Here is a 15,878-nt window from a genome sequence, read left to right as displayed (position 1 = left end):
TAAATTTTTTATTTGAGTCATCCATGAAAAAATATTATTTTTTATTGTGAATATCGGTAGGGTTGACCGTCTCACAGATAAAGATTTGTGGGACCGTCTCACAAGAGACCACCTACTCTATTTATTGAAGCACATGAACAACAAAATAGACAATGCAACCGAGATTGCAATTGAGAAATGAAAAACCAAAAATTTAGAAAACTAAAACTTATCGGTCATTAAATTTTGGAATGTAAGTTATATGAACTAATGAATGTATTTTGTTACCATAATAGCACATAAACAAATACCAAAATATCAATGTGATGTTTTATGCTCCACACTTGTGAATGACTAGTTTTGCTTATTCATAATTGGAAAATACTGTGCTGTTTCACATATTAACATTTAGGGTTTTTTATCAAACAATCATACAATTGTTTAAAAGAAACCAACAATTTTCCATGCATTCCCTTCTTGTTTTCCAAATCAAACAAATAAACTAACTAACATGCATTTAAAAATCTATATAAACTTTAAAAAATTTCGTTCGAGAAACAACCAAATGTTGTCTTCGTTGTATTATCACTATTTAAACTCATTGTTGATAGAAATGAGAGATGTCTCTTCCCCTCCTTTCTCAGAGAGGGCCCAAGCATTCAATGATATCACCTCAATTCTTTACCTTTACTCCACCTTCGAGTTCAAGGTCATTTGCGAGTACCCTTCTCACCCCTAATCCACGGAGTGGGGATGGTTTGCTGCCATAGCCACCAAGATGTGGACTCCTCTCGCTTCTCTCAGGTGAAAAGTTTGGTGTTGTGAATGCTGTACGGTAGGGAGAGCTCGAAATGGGCACTGAATATGAGACTAAAACCTTTCTGTGGCCAATCATGCTGGTTTTGTCTGAATGTTTGCTTAGATCATCTACGTAGAGTAGATCATTGATACGTGCCACAATTTTGAATGCCAAACTTTCTAAAACCCTTGAGTAGCTCTCTAAAATGGACTTCCCTACGTCCTTGAGAGTTTCAAAAACAGGAAAAACAGATCATTATTAAGATTAGCAAAAAGACGAGGCTTTCAAGAAGAATGAGACTAGTTGGTAGTTGGTATAAACCTTGCTGCACTGTATTTTGCTGACATCTAAGTCAGTTTGTGAAAGACACGGGAACCGTTGTCTCAAACATAGAAGAAGGCTTTCAGCTCTTTCAGCAAGCAAATCCGTCTTGTCTCCTCCATCTACCACTAGCTCTTTAACAATCTCCCAAGAGGATTTAGCAGGGGAAGCGTTTGTGGCTCGTTTTTTCCATAAGTTGATTGCTGCCTCCAGTCGATTTGCTATGTCTAAAGCTGCGTGTTCAGTTGACAGATCGAGGCAATCAAGCAAACATTCCGAGGAGAAATGTTCGGAAGTGATGCAACGGTATATGACATCCCCCAGACAGGCTCTCCCATTCTAGCATTTTGAATGAATTAACATCAGATTGTCAGTTTGGTTTTGTTATATGATATGCAGAGGGACTAGAAGTACCGTAGACTTTATGATTCGAGAGATAGAAAAACATTTTAACTTCAAGAAATTCATTATTTGCTCATAAATAGAATCTATAATCATCAGCATTTGCTAAAAGATTCAGGTGGGAAAACTATCTCATCTTCTTCTATGATCTTGCTTTGATGGTGTGCATTTAAGCGGATAAATGTAAGATTTTTAAACCTTTGGAAGAGTTTCTGTGTATGATTCTGGAACTTCCATCTCAGCTAAGGCAATGCTGTTAATAGCCATTGCAGCTTTATGAATCTGATTTGCACATTCACGCCTATGATTTAATTGCTTTCTCGCGTCTTCAGGGAGACCGCCGTGGGGGACGCGTGGTACAGGCAGCCACCATTTATCCTCCTGTCGTTGAACGGCTTTCTGGAAAGAAACTGCACCTTTGGCCTCTGGTGCTATTTTACCTTTATCAACATACCAAAATTCTGTATTGGTGAATCCGTCTAGCATTTCCTGAAACCAAAACAATGTTAATCTGACACTTTAACTAAAATAAACAGGTAAGATAGCAGGAAACGCATTCAGATCTTACTAGCAGCATGTTGTCAAGTTTTCGAAGAGCTGGGAGATTAAGAAAAAGATCTGATCTTTGGCGACGAGTCATAACCTGAAGCAGTCGAAGGTGACCATCAATGAAATATCTTACCGTGTAGATAATATACTTGAACTATTCTCCAATTCCATGTATACAACTCTAAAAAAAAATTAATCGAGCCCGTGTGAGACATCTAAGGCTTACAATTACTCATAACTCCATATCAGTTACTAAAATGCAAAAGTTCCGTCATAGTTAAGATAACTGTGCTATTTGAATTGTCAAGTATATAACTCAATTAGTGAAAAGCAGAAGCATCAGCTGAAAAATTAGCAGGATTTTCGAACCATTTTCATTTTACTTTTCTAAACAAGGTCTAACGAGAAGCGCATGAGTATTACCTCAACCATAGTTCCATCAGGTAATGTTTGGCAAGATGGTGTCAGTTCTACTATATGATCACCCACACAAACAAGCCATTCAATCTCTCTTTCCCACATTGTTTTCTTCTCAGATTGTAGGGGTTCCAATCTCGACAGTTGCCCAAATACAGTAGCTGCACGTATAAGAATTAGGATGTCAACTTCAGAAGATGTGAAATTAAAAGGAAACAGCTAAAAAGCTTTTACCGCAAATATTGGTGATGGCATTCGAAATAGCCAGGGCAGGGGAAACCATCCCTTTGCCACTTCCAGACATGTCTTCGCCAAGTAAAAGTTTTGCAAACCTCTCTTTCATCACCTCCAATTCTATTCAAATGAATCAATATCATGAAGTTAAAAATTTAAGCATAAACTCACCAATGATTCACCAAATGTCTTTTTATCCCTATATCTGTGTTAGGTTTTGTATGATTATCCAAGTCCATACATAAAACTCTCAAGAACTTAATCTCGTTAAAATCATAAACTTGGGCAACTCTTTCTTAAAAGTTAGCTCGATAGATCCAAGTCTATACAGCTTGACTGAGCTAACACAAAACAACAAAAGATATTCAGCAAAACCACAACCACCACCAAAATAGGTAACTTGCTTGATGAGGTGAACACAAAACAACAAAAGATATTCAGCAAAACAGAAATCAAGTTCCCAAAAAACATAAATTTGAACATATCTGACCTGAGAGTTTTGATCTTTGATTCTTTGACTTACAATAATCAACACCACCATCAACATTAGCATTAAGCTTGTGTTTCCCTTCAAATGCGTTGTTTTTCAAGGACTCTGCTGCTCTTCTCATAGGCCAGCACAGATGATCTAACAAAGAGTTATCAGATCCTTTCTTCTTCTTGATACTCTCGGTTACACCTTCCATTTAAACTACAACTTCCAAAATCAAAAACACCAAAAAAATAGCTATTTCAGATCAATAAATGATTGGCGTAGCTTGATTCTCATAGTCCGGAAAATGGCTTATCCAGTGCCATTAAATCTCACTCCAAAGTCTCGGTTTTTAGTCAGTTTAATGAGCCCAAAAGGTAAAAATACAAGTTAAAAAGCAAGGATATTTAAAAGGGATTGAATATCATTTAACTTGAAAGCTTTTACCGGGAACGGTGGATTTGGTTTTCAAAATTCTGCAAGGCGTGGAACTGGTAAAGCGAGGAGATCAACCTCTAGTTCAAAATGTGAAAGTGATACATACTTACATAGCCGTAAGTGTGGCCGACAAGCCGATTGTTTACCCTTTTTAATTCATATGAATATTATGTTTTACTAATTTTTTTAAAAATAATTGGTTAATTGTTTTTTTAATCAAAATAAAGATTTTTAAATACTCAATGTATATATAATTCTATAAGTTAGTTGAATAAATGGCTTCCTCGAGCTTATTTGAAATGCACTTGATGATATAATTTTTTTAAAAAATAATTAACCAAGATTAAAAAATAAAAGGAACCAAAAAAACTAACAAAATATCAACCAAAGAAAATATTATTTCTACCTAAGGGGCCGGGACTTTAACTTCGGCCCCTTCAGAAGTTAATCTTGAGGCTTTCTATGAAATCCAAGCGAACTGTAAACTCCGAAATTTAGTTATTACACCTCTGTTTCTTCTATTCTGCATCTCGTGACTTATTTCAAGAATTGAAGAAGCGCGATGTCTAGACTGTGGTCGAGGTTCACAGCTCTATTCAGCAGCAGAACATTTTCTGGAATGGATAAGTCGGGGAATAGGTATTACGCTAGAAATGAAGAAATCGATGGTTTTAGTAAGTGCCTCCTCTTGGGTGCGCTCCTCATTTGCCGTATTTGGTTCTTGGTTTTCTCACTGTAAATTTTTGCAGATGTATGTGGGTTTTGGGTGATCTTAGGGTTCTGATCATGGGTTTGTTTTTGCTCTATCTGCTTATCTTGCAACGGGTGATCTTAGGGTTCTGATCATGGGTTTGTTTTTGCTCTATCTCGGAAGTTTTGAACATGGGAAAAATGCTAGTGTGGGCTATAGTTCTTCAAGATAAAATCTTTTTTTTTTTATACAATTGTGTCGTGGCTTAACTTCTTAAGAATGTTCATTGGCGTTGATTCTGATCGGGATATGGCAATGTTCTTGGTTGTATATTTGTTCAGTGAAGGAGAAACGATGGGTAGAGTTTAAAGGAGAGCACGATCCTACCTCTATTCCTGGTATTTCTTCTCATCCTCTAATTTCTTGGTTGAAAATATTTGCCATTCGGTTGCATTTGAAATTATTCTATAGTTTACAGCTGACACCCTGTCAGTTTTAATATGTTCCTCTATTACATTATTTATGCCTTTAAGTCTTTCTTATAGTTTTTGTTTGCCATTATTGTGATTGTTAAAGTCAAGAACCAAATTAGCCGCTGCTTTGAGTGCATGGTTTTGTTTAACATTTTATTTTCTTTTGGTGATTGAAATTGTTGTCTTCTTCATGAATTTGATTGATGTCCGCCTCTCAGCCTATAACCCACCAAGGATATGGTTAACATTTCACATTCACATAAGTTTTAGTTCTTTCTTCGTGATCAGTAATTATATATGTTTCAATATTTTTATTATAGTTGAATGGATATGCTGGCTGAATGGACAGCGCAAAAGAGCTCCAACTCCGGAGGTAAATGAGACGACATTTCTTTTATGCTTCTAAAGCATTTGTATTTTCCACGATGTACGCCTTTGATGTGGAATCCTACATCTTTATGGGAACGGCTACTATCCTTGACTAGTCCATATATATGTTCTTGGTTCAAGCCCTTTCAAAATATTTTCTCAAAAGTTCCTAATTCATATGCTTTGTTTTTGTTTGCTTTTGAATGTTCTCTTGTGGTAGTTCAGTTAATTTGCCTCCTTTATGAAATAGTTGACTTTATTCATTAAAGATATTTTTAATATATATTATATATCGTCAAAAGGCTTAAGATTTGATGAAATTGATTAAAAAATTAAACAGCTGGACTGTTGATTATAGCACAGAGGAATTATGTTGTGACATAGAAGTACTACTTATTTTTATTCTTTGGGACCGAGCAGATAAAGTTCATATATGTCCCATTCTGCCAAAATCCTCTTGCCTATCCTGTACCACACTATTACTGTATCACATTCATCATCTGTAACTGATCGTCACCTAGGGAAGCCATCATTTAATAACTGTTTAGTGAAAATATTTTTCCTTTCTCAGTACAAAACTCTCTACTCAGCTTGAATTTGTGAAACCAACTCGCCATTATGAAACAATCTACACTTCAGTGTTTCGCAGTTCTCTGAAAGCTTTAGAAGGATACAATTGCTTCATGATAAACATCCCCCTCCTTACAGTGGACCCAGACACAGAAAGGGAGAGAGAGAAAGTGTTCATGTGTATGTGTGTATCTGTGGCTTATCTCGTCAACTCTAGGGCCAAAAGGGATTCTGAAAGTCTCTTTTCTTGTGGCTTAAGATATTACTTTGGAAAACTTATTTCAGTCAATATTATGCCTTATGTACGTGAAACGAGAAAATTTTAAATTGTTGGTTTTTTTAACAGGAAATGACTGAACTGGAGGCAAGAAGAGAACGTGTTAGACTCAGTGTTGCTCGTGAGTCTCGCTGATTTTATGCTCGATTGGTTTTTATTTCTGCCAGATACTTGCTGATTAAATTTATAAAGAACCATACTAACGAGACGAAAGTCGAGCACCTTCTTCTGATGAATGACACAAAATGTCGCTGTGTGTAGCTTGAGTTTAGGCGTTAAAATATTATACAAATTTTGTTGTTGACCTTCACTTGTGCGGGGAAACTCAAGCAGCTGTTTTTTTTATCACCATGCTATCTGCGACAGTGTTTTTCTTTTCCTTTGTACTGATTTGCACATAGATTGTTTTATTACTGTTGCCCTGTTCTTGAAAGTAACCTTTAGTCTATTTTTATTACTCCCAGTTCTAAAGAAGGAAGAAGAGGAACGAAAAGCTGAAGGAGGAAAAGCCACAAGCATCGGTAAGCTTTCTAAATTTAATTTGGAAAAAGAGAACCTACTTTTTTTTATACAATGTGTGCTCAAGCGCTGATTTTGCATGGTCTTTTATTAAAGGAAAAGCTGCGGGACCAGATTTAAAAAGCTTTATCCGGCAATTTCCTTCTTATTCAGAAGGTATTAAATGTTTTCTATGTTATCGCTTATTACTGGTGGTTTATTTTATTTAACATCTCCAACTTCCAATGATGTGGTAGATATTTAAACAATTATGATTTTCTTGCTTTGGTTGCCTCAGACACAAAAACGAGTAATAAAATCAAAGGAGGCCCTGATTCCCCGGATGTCCCAAGGTCAGTCTGTTTGACCAAGTAGTCTGGCTTCGAGTAGAATTAAACTTGTTACATTCCGGGCTAATAGTCTTTAAACATCAGGTTTAGAAATTGCTGTGGTATTTATTTCAATATAGTTTCGATGATGAAACTGAATCTGAAATGTAGCGACAAGCACCCCAAACAATATCAGTCAGAGAAATATGGCCCAAATTACATCAGAAAAGAGCCACTGCAAGTTCCTCATTTTGCTTCATTCCAGCATGTGGTTTACCATGATTACTTATTCTTGATTATATTGATCGATTTTCACATGAATACATTTTGATTTCTTATATCTGTTGCATAAGTTTTTTATGACTTCCATGTTTAAGACCTCCAACCATTCCACCTCCGCCCCCACCATCACCATTCTCCTGATTTATGAACTTCACTTGCAATACAACACAAAGGAGTAATAAATATACATCTACAATTTCAGGTCTTCAGAGCCGACAGGAACTGGTGAATCTTTCAGACCTGGGACATGGAAACCATGAACGGGATGCTGCACCAATTCTCAAGAGTATTTCATCTCATCTTTTTTCGCAACTCCTCCTCTGATTTTTAATTGTGATATGAAGGTGCATTTAGTATCCATTTTTCAAACAATATTGGTTCCAAGTTTTTGCTGTGGATCCTTTTTCTTGCCAAAGCTGACTGCTGGCAGAAGATCCAACAACTATATCAATATCTTTCTCAAGTGATCCATAGCCACCACCCCTCAAGAGGAGCATACTAGACACACTCATGGAGCCCAAGCAAGAGATTGTAATCGTGAGAGCATAACCTGAGGCATTGTCATCAGTTGGGAACCTCGTAGGAGCATTAAAAATCTTCTACAATTTCAATGCTATTCCTATAAATGAGTGTAACATGGGGTATGTGTGGTGTAAAAGATTTGAAATGGCCGTGTTGTGGAGCATCGAATCATTTTTGATAGGTTTTTACATTCTCCGTTGTTGGACGTGATATGATAATAATGATTCTTTAATATCTACAACATCATACTTGGTTTTGGTCAATCTTTTTTTGAGTTCACGATGAGAAATCAATGCAAGCATTGAGCAGAGGAGAGGGTCGGTTCCCCGTTGGTTTGCAGCATTCCTAGATAGTTTTCACGAGTTCCTCTAATCAAGAAAGTTTGTAAAATAATTTCATCGTAATTTGCGTTTTTCTCGTGGCATGATTGTAAAAAACGGGAGGATAGGATTTACTTCTATTTTGTAGCATGTGGGCTTTCCACTATGGCCCAACAATTTAAGCCCGGCCCAAAAAATAAAAGGGACGTGGTAGAAGGTTATCGAAGCTCGTGGAAGGATGGAATAATTTTTCTGAAAATAAAAGAAAAAAAGGGGAAACGTTTACGCGAAAGCTCCAGAATGATCCTCCCAATTGTCTATAAATACTCGTGCTCATTCCCCCTGAGAAATCCAATTAAGAACTTGAAGAAATCTGAGTAACTAAAAATGTCTCTCATTCCTAGCTTTTTTGGCAACAACAAGAGCAGCGTCTTCGATCCATTCTCGATGGATGTGTGGGATCCTTTCGAGGGTTTCCCTTTCAACTGGTCGATAGCGAATGTGGGCGGCCCGGGCCAAGATATCTCTGGATTCGTCAATGCTCGCATCGACTGGAAAGAGACTCCGGAGGCCCATGTGTTCAAGGCGGATGTACCGGGGCTGAAGAAGGAGGAGGTGAAGGTGGAGGTGGAAGAAGGAAGTGTGCTTCAGATCAGGGGAGAGAGGAGCCACGAAAAAGAGGAGAAGAACGACAAGTGGCACCGCGTAGAGAGGAGCGGCGGGAAATTCCTGCGACGGTTCAGGCTGCCGGAGAATGCGAAGGTTGGTGAGATCAAGGCGGCGATGGAGGATGGAGTGTTGACTGTGACAGTGCCCAAGAAAGAAGCGAAGAAGCCTGAGGTGACGGCAGTTGACATTTCTGGTTAAAGCATCGAAGATGGGGTTTATACCATCTTTTCTTTGTATGTCAATGAAGTAGTTGTGTGATTGATTTATATTAAAGGACATGCAAGTTTCTTTTTTGTTGTCTGAGAAATAAAAGAGCTCCCGTTGGATTGGAGTTATATAATTAAAAACTACCAAATTTTAAATCATGTTTTTATTTTGATTTTTTATAACTAAATATATTTTAAATTATTAAAATATTTTATTATAATAATATATAACAGGGTGTAAGATTATATGCGACGGATGATTTTAGAGTAGAATTTTTGTGAGATGATTTCACGAAATTCGTAAGATGGATCGATTTTATCGATATTCATAATATAAAATAATATTTTTAACATAAAAAAAATATATATTTTTTAAGAGTTTGTCGGAAATTGTCATTCATAACATAAGTTTATCTTTTTCACTGTCGTAACGAATGTCATTCCAAATTTATCATACAATTTTCTTATCAAATCAAATCACTCCTTCAAATATCGAATTTCATAAGAGCTTGTCGGAAGTTGCCAGAAGTTTGCCAAAGCTCCAAGTAGGAATTTTGAATCTCTTTAATTAGATTTTACATTTGCATCCTAACAAATCCAATTCTAATGAAACTCTTCTATTTCCTAAAAAAATAAAAATAAGACTTATAATTTCTCACTGTTCCATTTTTGTTGTCAATGGGTTTTTTTTTTTAAAGAAATTAAGTCTCGTACCTTGATTTACGAGACGTTGAATCTTTTATTTGAAATTTTTAGATAAATTACGTGTCCTTGATTCTCCAATGCGCACACAAATTATTTGTTCTCTTTTTGAATTGTAAACAAGGGCGTAAAGGAGATGAACCGAATCGCTGGTTCTTTTTTTTAGCTAAACTCAAATATGTTTGCATTTTTTTAATCCAAATTATTTTATTTTATAATTTGTGAGTTTTAATATTTTATTATATGAGATATTTATATATTAAATAAATATTTCGAGTCTTTATTTTTGAATAGTTCTCAACATATTCGAATATTTCGAGTCTAATTCGAACTTGACGAATCTTGATTCGAATTGTATTCAAGCCAAAGACATAAAAAAAATTCATGCTTCACATCAAAATCGAACTCAAACATAACTAATTCGAGCTTTAAAAAAAAATTTCACGCTCGACTCACATTTTATTTAATTAAATTTTAAATGGATCATATTTTTTTTCCTTTTTAAATTTTAAATGGATCAAATCTAAACGTATCTAGCAGTCAAAACTCATATACCAGCCTAAACGTATCTACCAGCTCATTATACTATTGGAACAAAAAAATGTGACACAAGATATTATTTAGTTGATAGTATTTATCCAAAATGGTTAACTTTTGTGCAAACTATCCATGATCTGCGTGGTCCAAAGAAGCAGTATTTTGCGATGAAACAAGAGTCATGCACGAAAAATGTGGAGCGTGCATTTGGCGTTCTTCAATAACGATTTGTGATCATGATATCTCCAACACATGGTTTGAAAAAAAATCATTTGAATGATATAATGAAAGCATGTATTATAAGACACAATATGATAATCGAATATGAACGTGATCTTAGTGCACTAATTCAAGATGATAGAGAAGCACCAACTCCAATGGTATAAATAGCTGTCAATGAGCATATTAGATTTCGCGAATTTTTCCCTCTATATAAAAAATAAAACACGAAGACGTTCACCATGCATTACAAAATGCTTTAATTGATAATTTATGCGATGAATATGATCGTTCAATTATTTGACGTTGTTTTTATAATATTTTATTTAATTTAATATCAGGTATTAATTTTATTTCACTAATTTTAATTATTTCTATTTCAATTCGAATAATATAGATTTCAATAATATATTTGAAATAATTAAATTAATTATTTTAATAACATTATCGTAATTATTAATAATATAATATTAATTATATGAAATATAAAATATAAATCTAATTATATCACTAAATTTAAAATATAATTATTTAATAAATAATAAGAAAAAAATAAGATTCGAAGTAGATGTTTTGAGAATAGATATTGTATTTGGTGTAGAAATTATATTATTTTAAAATAGAGTTGTTTTAAAAAGTGTTTTGAATTAGATATGATCTAAATGAGGACTTGGACATAGACATAGTTAGCTGGAAAAAAGTTTTTATATTTATTACTTGAATCAGGTAGCCCGTGGGCTTTCGACTAGTTCCGAGAGTGCCATAAAAGTGTAGCCCAACAAAGTAGGCCCGTGTAAACCAGCCCAGTAAATTAGAGTATCCAACAAAGAAATGTAGAAAGATACAGAAGATCGTGGAAAGGCCGAGTAAAGAAAGCTGTAGGGAAAAAAAGGTGACCCGAAGGCGCCAGAATCATCCTTCCACCGCTTTGTTACTCCTATAAATACTCGTGCTCGTTTGCTCCAGATAAACATCGAGAATTTGAGATTTAAAACAGCAAGATAAAAGTTTTATAAAGATGTCTTTGATCCCGAGCTTTTTCGGCAATAACAGGAGCAGCATTTTCGACCCCTTGTCAATGGATATCTGGGACCCTTTCGAGGGCTTCAGGTCTGGAGCCAACCGAGATATCTCGGGTTTCGTGAGTGCTCGCGTCGACTGGAAAGAGACTCCGGAGGCCCACGTGTTCAAGGCTGATCTCCCGGGGTTGAAGAAGGAGGAGGTGAAAGTGGAGGTCGAGGAAGGAAGGGTGCTTCAGATAAGCGGAGAGAGGAGCAGTGAGAAAGAGGAGAAAAACGATAAGTGGCACCGCGTGGAGAGGAGCGGCGGGAAATTCCTGCGACGGTTCAGGCTGCCGGAGAACGCGAAGGTTGGTGAGATCAAGGCGGCGATCGTGGATGGGGTGCTGACTGTGACAGTGCCAAAGGAAGAAGTGAAGCAGCCTGAGGTCAAGGCCATCGAAATCTCTGGATAGAATATTTTCGTTTCGTTTTGTATGATTTGCGCTGCGGTGTTCTAAGCAGTCGTATGAACAATAAAATAATGTGTGTTTGAAGATGAGAGGCTGTATTTATACTAGTATCTTGTGTACGAGTCGTGTGCTTCTGCAGTATGTTTCTTTATAATTAATTTGGTTTGTATTTTAATCGGTAAAGTTGTTATATTTTATTTTGTGTGTAAAATATGTTAATTTTTTTAATAAATATAGTCGTGTTTTTAAATTCTTTTTTTTTTTGAATTTGACCATGAACAAATGAGAGCTCAAAAAGCTTCACTAGCTACTATACCTTTGGTTGATATACATATACAAAACGGAGGAGATGGTTATTGTTCTCTACATATTTTGTGATGCAAACACTCGAATTCAAGACATACACATATCTCGAAATCGGAATCCCAACCAAAGGGACAATTGGTTTGGACGCATTTTTTTTCTGCTGACAAATGGACCTTGTTTGATTACATTCAGAACTCTTCATCTCTTTCAAAAATCTCTAGACTCTCCTCATCAATGGCCACCACTTTTGTGCCTCCTTTTGCAACAATCATCCTAGAAGGATTGTTGGCCAAGATCATGCGTTGCAACGACTTGTTTTTCGTTAAATCGCCCTTGCCAATCACCACGCATCCTTCGTCCTCCTTCTTCAAGTCAGCAGGAGGCAAGAAGCAATCCATGGAAAGCCCCATTATATTGAAATCAACCTCTTCCACACTCCAAACCTCTTCCATTCTTGTCCTGGTATTGCTGTCCGAGTTTTCTCCGAACCTGAACAAAGAGACACTAGTCTTTCCAGCATGTGCTATGTTAACCCCATCGATGGTTCTATAATCTTGGATAGATGACTCCATTGTTGTCTCCCAAAAAATATCGTTTCTCGGATCATTTATTCGTAGTAAATGCGTGTCTTGTAGCTGGATTAAGAGTCCTGTTTTTTGGCTGAAACAGCCCCAGATCGTGTGCCTGATTATTTCAACATTGTTGCTGCTTCTCGCTTTAAGAATGGATGGATCTGCTTCCAACTTTAACACAAAGCAATCCTCTTTGTTCACGGTTCTCTCGCCTAGGCAGATCGAGTTGGAAAACAGATTTGCTGTTGATCTTGGATCCAGGCCCTGTTGATATACATGATTCTTCAATAACATTCACGATCTCATTAAAGTCAAGATCAAATTTTGATATGTGAGATGAAAAAACGAGACATCATGCTTGCCTGCCTGTTTTGATTATGTCAAAGGTTGTGAATTCAGGAGACTTACATGAACTATCACTCTCCTTCAAATGATACATATCTATACAATATTCAAGTGTATGTATTCTATACGATCTATGTGAATGACCGAGTAACTTTAAATTATTGAACATATCAATATAGACAGCTATGAAAATGACAAAATGGTAGAGGAAATTTATGTTTCAAGTGATAGTGACTTTGCATGAAGTTGAGTATGGTCCATGACATGTGGTTCAATTTTACCTTTCGGGTGTGAATTTAGTTAATGGCAAATCTTGAAAACACAGCCAACAATTTGAAATAAGAAATGAGTTGTCCCAAGTTGAATTTCCACTTGCTAAATTTTAAAAGAACCCACAAACTATTTCAAAGATAGGTTTTTTTGCCCCTAAAGTCAAAGAAGCACACAAACAAAAAAATTGTCAACTTTATACAAATTCCTACTTTCAAGGTATAAAATCTCCTTTTGAATTTACAAAGATAGTGTTCATCACTGCAGAAATGTCAAGAGGCAACCTGCTGTCCAGGGATTTGAATTGATGCTTTGCTTAAGAGACAGAATAACAAAAATCATAGATAATCAGTCAGACGCCGATCTTCCATTGCAAAACTCGATCGATTGGCTTTTTTACGCAAAAATTGCAAAAGATTGATGTACAAATTTACCTGTAACAATCTACGTAGCGGTCTGGGCGGGCCACGGGATGCATGCGAGTGTTGCCATGGAGTTTGCCGCCAGGCCACCTTACCATCACTACCAGCACTGATTTTACAACCGGTAACCATCAATTCCAGGCTCCATAAATCAGGCCTCTTCTGCCACAACACGAATCCCCCGACTTCCCCGGGGCCGCCCTGTTTCACGTTCTTAAGCTTTGTAAACTTAGCAGCATCTTCCCCACACACGATTTCGGATGCTGCCATTTTGACTTTCCCAATTGCGTACATACTGTCGATAGAGTTCAAGGCATGTTCACCTCCTGCTGCAGCTATGTATTGTTGCACTATGTATTTCGCCATTGAAGTCTCCTGTAATGACCATTATCAGATTATCAACTAAAATTTTGGAAATAATTTTAGCTCCTTAATTACTCCAAAAGGTACGGGTGGATCCACAATTTTTAGATAATTTGCATCTTTAACAACTAAATCACCAACCCAAACAAAGAAATTTATACAAACTAGACTGTAAATTGAGCAGCGATCAAGCATAATATAAATATGACTTACGATGGGATCTCCCTTGATGTTACTATTGAGTGTACGATCACAACGTATGGGAAGAGGTACCAAAGGGGCACCAATCACCCCTAGCAAGAACTGAATCTCTGTGTCACGGCCTCCGAAAACCGAACCAGCCCTCTCAACCTGTGGCCTCATCATGACCCAAGATTTCATGCCTTGCCAAACCTTGTGCTTGTTAGACCAGAACATCTCTTCGGGTATAGGGACCTCGAGCACCGTCTCGAGTGCATCTTCTTTGTCTAGATTGGGGCACAACGTCCTCATGAAAAGGATTTGGGTTCTGTGGTCGAATGGAATGGGAAGTACTCAAGTTTTGGAGGAAGAACTCTTGTTCTCTCTTTGCCTTGATTATAGTGTGAGAAGCAGTTTGAAATGGTAATAATGTCGTTATTTGTGAAATAGAAAATTATCGTGGGCCAACACCAACGTGCTATGCTTTTGTATATGTCGTGTTTGCACGCTTGCTTTTTTGAATTTTTGTGAATGACTTTAAGTCTTGGCTTCTCCCTCATTGGAAGATTATTTCTAGTCTAATTACTAATGTACTATTTATAATAAATAAACCCCTTTAATTAAATATAAAAAAAGTCTGAAAAATTCAAGTAAATCAACCTTTCATACCCTTTATGTGAAACTTTTGACAATTCATATTTTATTATTAGTATTTCAACAACTTTTCCTTGGAAAAATTTTCGTTCACATTTATTTAAGATTATTATCTATCTTGAAAAAATCTTAGGGGATATTCCCTTAATAGATATTATAAAACGTATTAAAATTTTATTTCCAATAAATGTATTTGGTCATTATTGATGAAAAACATAACAAAACTAATATATATATATATATATATATATATATATATATATATATATATATTTTTTTTTTTTTTTTTTTTTTTTTTCAAATGAGTACACAAAAGTCGTAGAGCATTAACTAACGGAGACTTGAAGGGCCAAAAATTAAAACCCCTTTATGAAAATTTTAGAGAAAGCGGATGGGTGGCCTCTTGCCTTTCACACCGTCTAGCCGACAAACTTGGCAATATTAGTGAATTTTAGGTTTCTGCTAACTTGATTAGTATATCTTAAAATATTCGAGTTGATTATTTTGGGTGTATCAACGGCAAGAATCTGTTGATATCTACAATTCAAAGATCATTTTTCGTTGAATATATTTCTCAAATTTAAGATGAGTAAATCACAATATTATTAAATATTTATCCACTTGCATTAATTATGTAATAAGAAAACTAAAAATGATTAATAAAACTTTAATATTTTTAAAGAAATTTAAAGGTAGAATCCTAATCACCTGAAAAAATAAATAAAAATAATGAATGATGACAGTTATAAAGGAATTAATTAATCCAACCAGCACGTTAGCTTAACATTGAATTAATTTGTCGGCTGGAGGCATCACATGCAAACATGTCCTCGACAATCAATCACTAATACACTTCGTTTTTTTGTGAAATATGATTTAAATTGTAACTTTTAAGAGCTCTCAGCCACATACTAGCTTGTACGAAAACGTCGTGATTGGAGAAAACATTAAATTCATGATTATCAACCAAACTTTCATATAATCTACCAATTCGAATATCTCTAACGTCTAAACTAGGAT

The 15,878-nt window shown here is 35.8% G+C and overlaps 5 protein-coding genes across 6 annotated transcripts; 3 read left to right on the top strand and 2 right to left on the bottom strand.

Annotated features, from left to right (window-relative positions):
- Positions 1 to 479: 479 nt before the first annotated feature.
- LOC140820044 (rop guanine nucleotide exchange factor 5-like) lies at positions 480 to 3,684 on the bottom strand. The gene is made up of 7 exons (XM_073180355.1): positions 3,192 to 3,684; positions 2,702 to 2,821; positions 2,474 to 2,628; positions 2,070 to 2,144; positions 1,700 to 1,990; positions 1,100 to 1,438; positions 480 to 1,000 (listed from the first exon to the last, which is right to left on the bottom strand). Exons 1-7 carry the CDS (start codon positions 3,385 to 3,387, stop codon positions 653 to 655), a joined length of 1,524 nt encoding a protein of 507 aa, XP_073036456.1. The 5' UTR covers positions 3,388 to 3,684; the 3' UTR covers positions 480 to 652.
- Positions 3,685 to 4,019: 335 nt separating this feature from the next.
- On the top strand, positions 4,020 to 7,885 carry LOC140820052 (uncharacterized). Of its 2 annotated transcripts, XR_012115341.1 has the most exons (9): positions 4,020 to 4,285; positions 4,644 to 4,700; positions 5,096 to 5,148; positions 6,061 to 6,112; positions 6,456 to 6,512; positions 6,607 to 6,666; positions 6,788 to 6,842; positions 7,303 to 7,484; positions 7,517 to 7,885. XR_012115341.1 is itself a non-coding variant. In XM_073180365.1 (8 exons), the coding sequence occupies exons 1-8, from the start codon at positions 4,174 to 4,176 to the stop codon at positions 7,358 to 7,360; spliced, it is 504 nt and encodes a 167-aa protein (XP_073036466.1). In that variant the 5' UTR covers positions 4,020 to 4,173; the 3' UTR covers positions 7,361 to 7,885. The 2 variants fall into 2 exon arrangements, 1 of the variants encoding a protein (XP_073036466.1); XM_073180365.1 differs by having other exon boundaries at positions 7,303 to 7,885.
- A 305-nt stretch (positions 7,886 to 8,190) lies between these two features.
- On the top strand, positions 8,191 to 8,907 carry LOC140820067 (17.8 kDa class I heat shock protein-like). Its single transcript, XM_073180378.1, has one exon. The coding sequence runs from the start codon at positions 8,330 to 8,332 to the stop codon at positions 8,807 to 8,809; it is 480 nt and encodes a 159-aa protein (XP_073036479.1). The 5' UTR covers positions 8,191 to 8,329; the 3' UTR covers positions 8,810 to 8,907.
- Positions 8,908 to 11,133: 2,226 nt separating this feature from the next.
- LOC140820038 (17.8 kDa class I heat shock protein-like) lies at positions 11,134 to 11,832 on the top strand. The gene has a single exon (XM_073180341.1). The coding sequence runs from the start codon at positions 11,294 to 11,296 to the stop codon at positions 11,747 to 11,749; it is 456 nt and encodes a 151-aa protein (XP_073036442.1). The 5' UTR covers positions 11,134 to 11,293; the 3' UTR covers positions 11,750 to 11,832.
- A 204-nt stretch (positions 11,833 to 12,036) lies between these two features.
- On the bottom strand, positions 12,037 to 14,628 carry LOC140820029 (uncharacterized). Its single transcript, XM_073180329.1, has 3 exons — positions 14,238 to 14,628; positions 13,674 to 14,036; positions 12,037 to 12,888 (listed from the first exon to the last, which is right to left on the bottom strand). The coding sequence occupies exons 1-3, from the start codon at positions 14,514 to 14,516 to the stop codon at positions 12,241 to 12,243; spliced, it is 1,290 nt and encodes a 429-aa protein (XP_073036430.1). The 5' UTR covers positions 14,517 to 14,628; the 3' UTR covers positions 12,037 to 12,240.
- Between the last annotated feature and the right edge of the window lie 1,250 nt (positions 14,629 to 15,878).

Source organism: Primulina eburnea, chromosome 2, assembly GCF_022965805.1.
Source record: "Primulina eburnea isolate SZY01 chromosome 2, ASM2296580v1, whole genome shotgun sequence".
Lineage (NCBI taxonomy): Eukaryota > Viridiplantae > Streptophyta > Magnoliopsida > Lamiales > Gesneriaceae > Primulina > Primulina eburnea.
The sequence above is the reverse complement of the archived record's forward strand: the minus strand, read 5'-3'. Positions and strand labels throughout refer to the sequence as shown.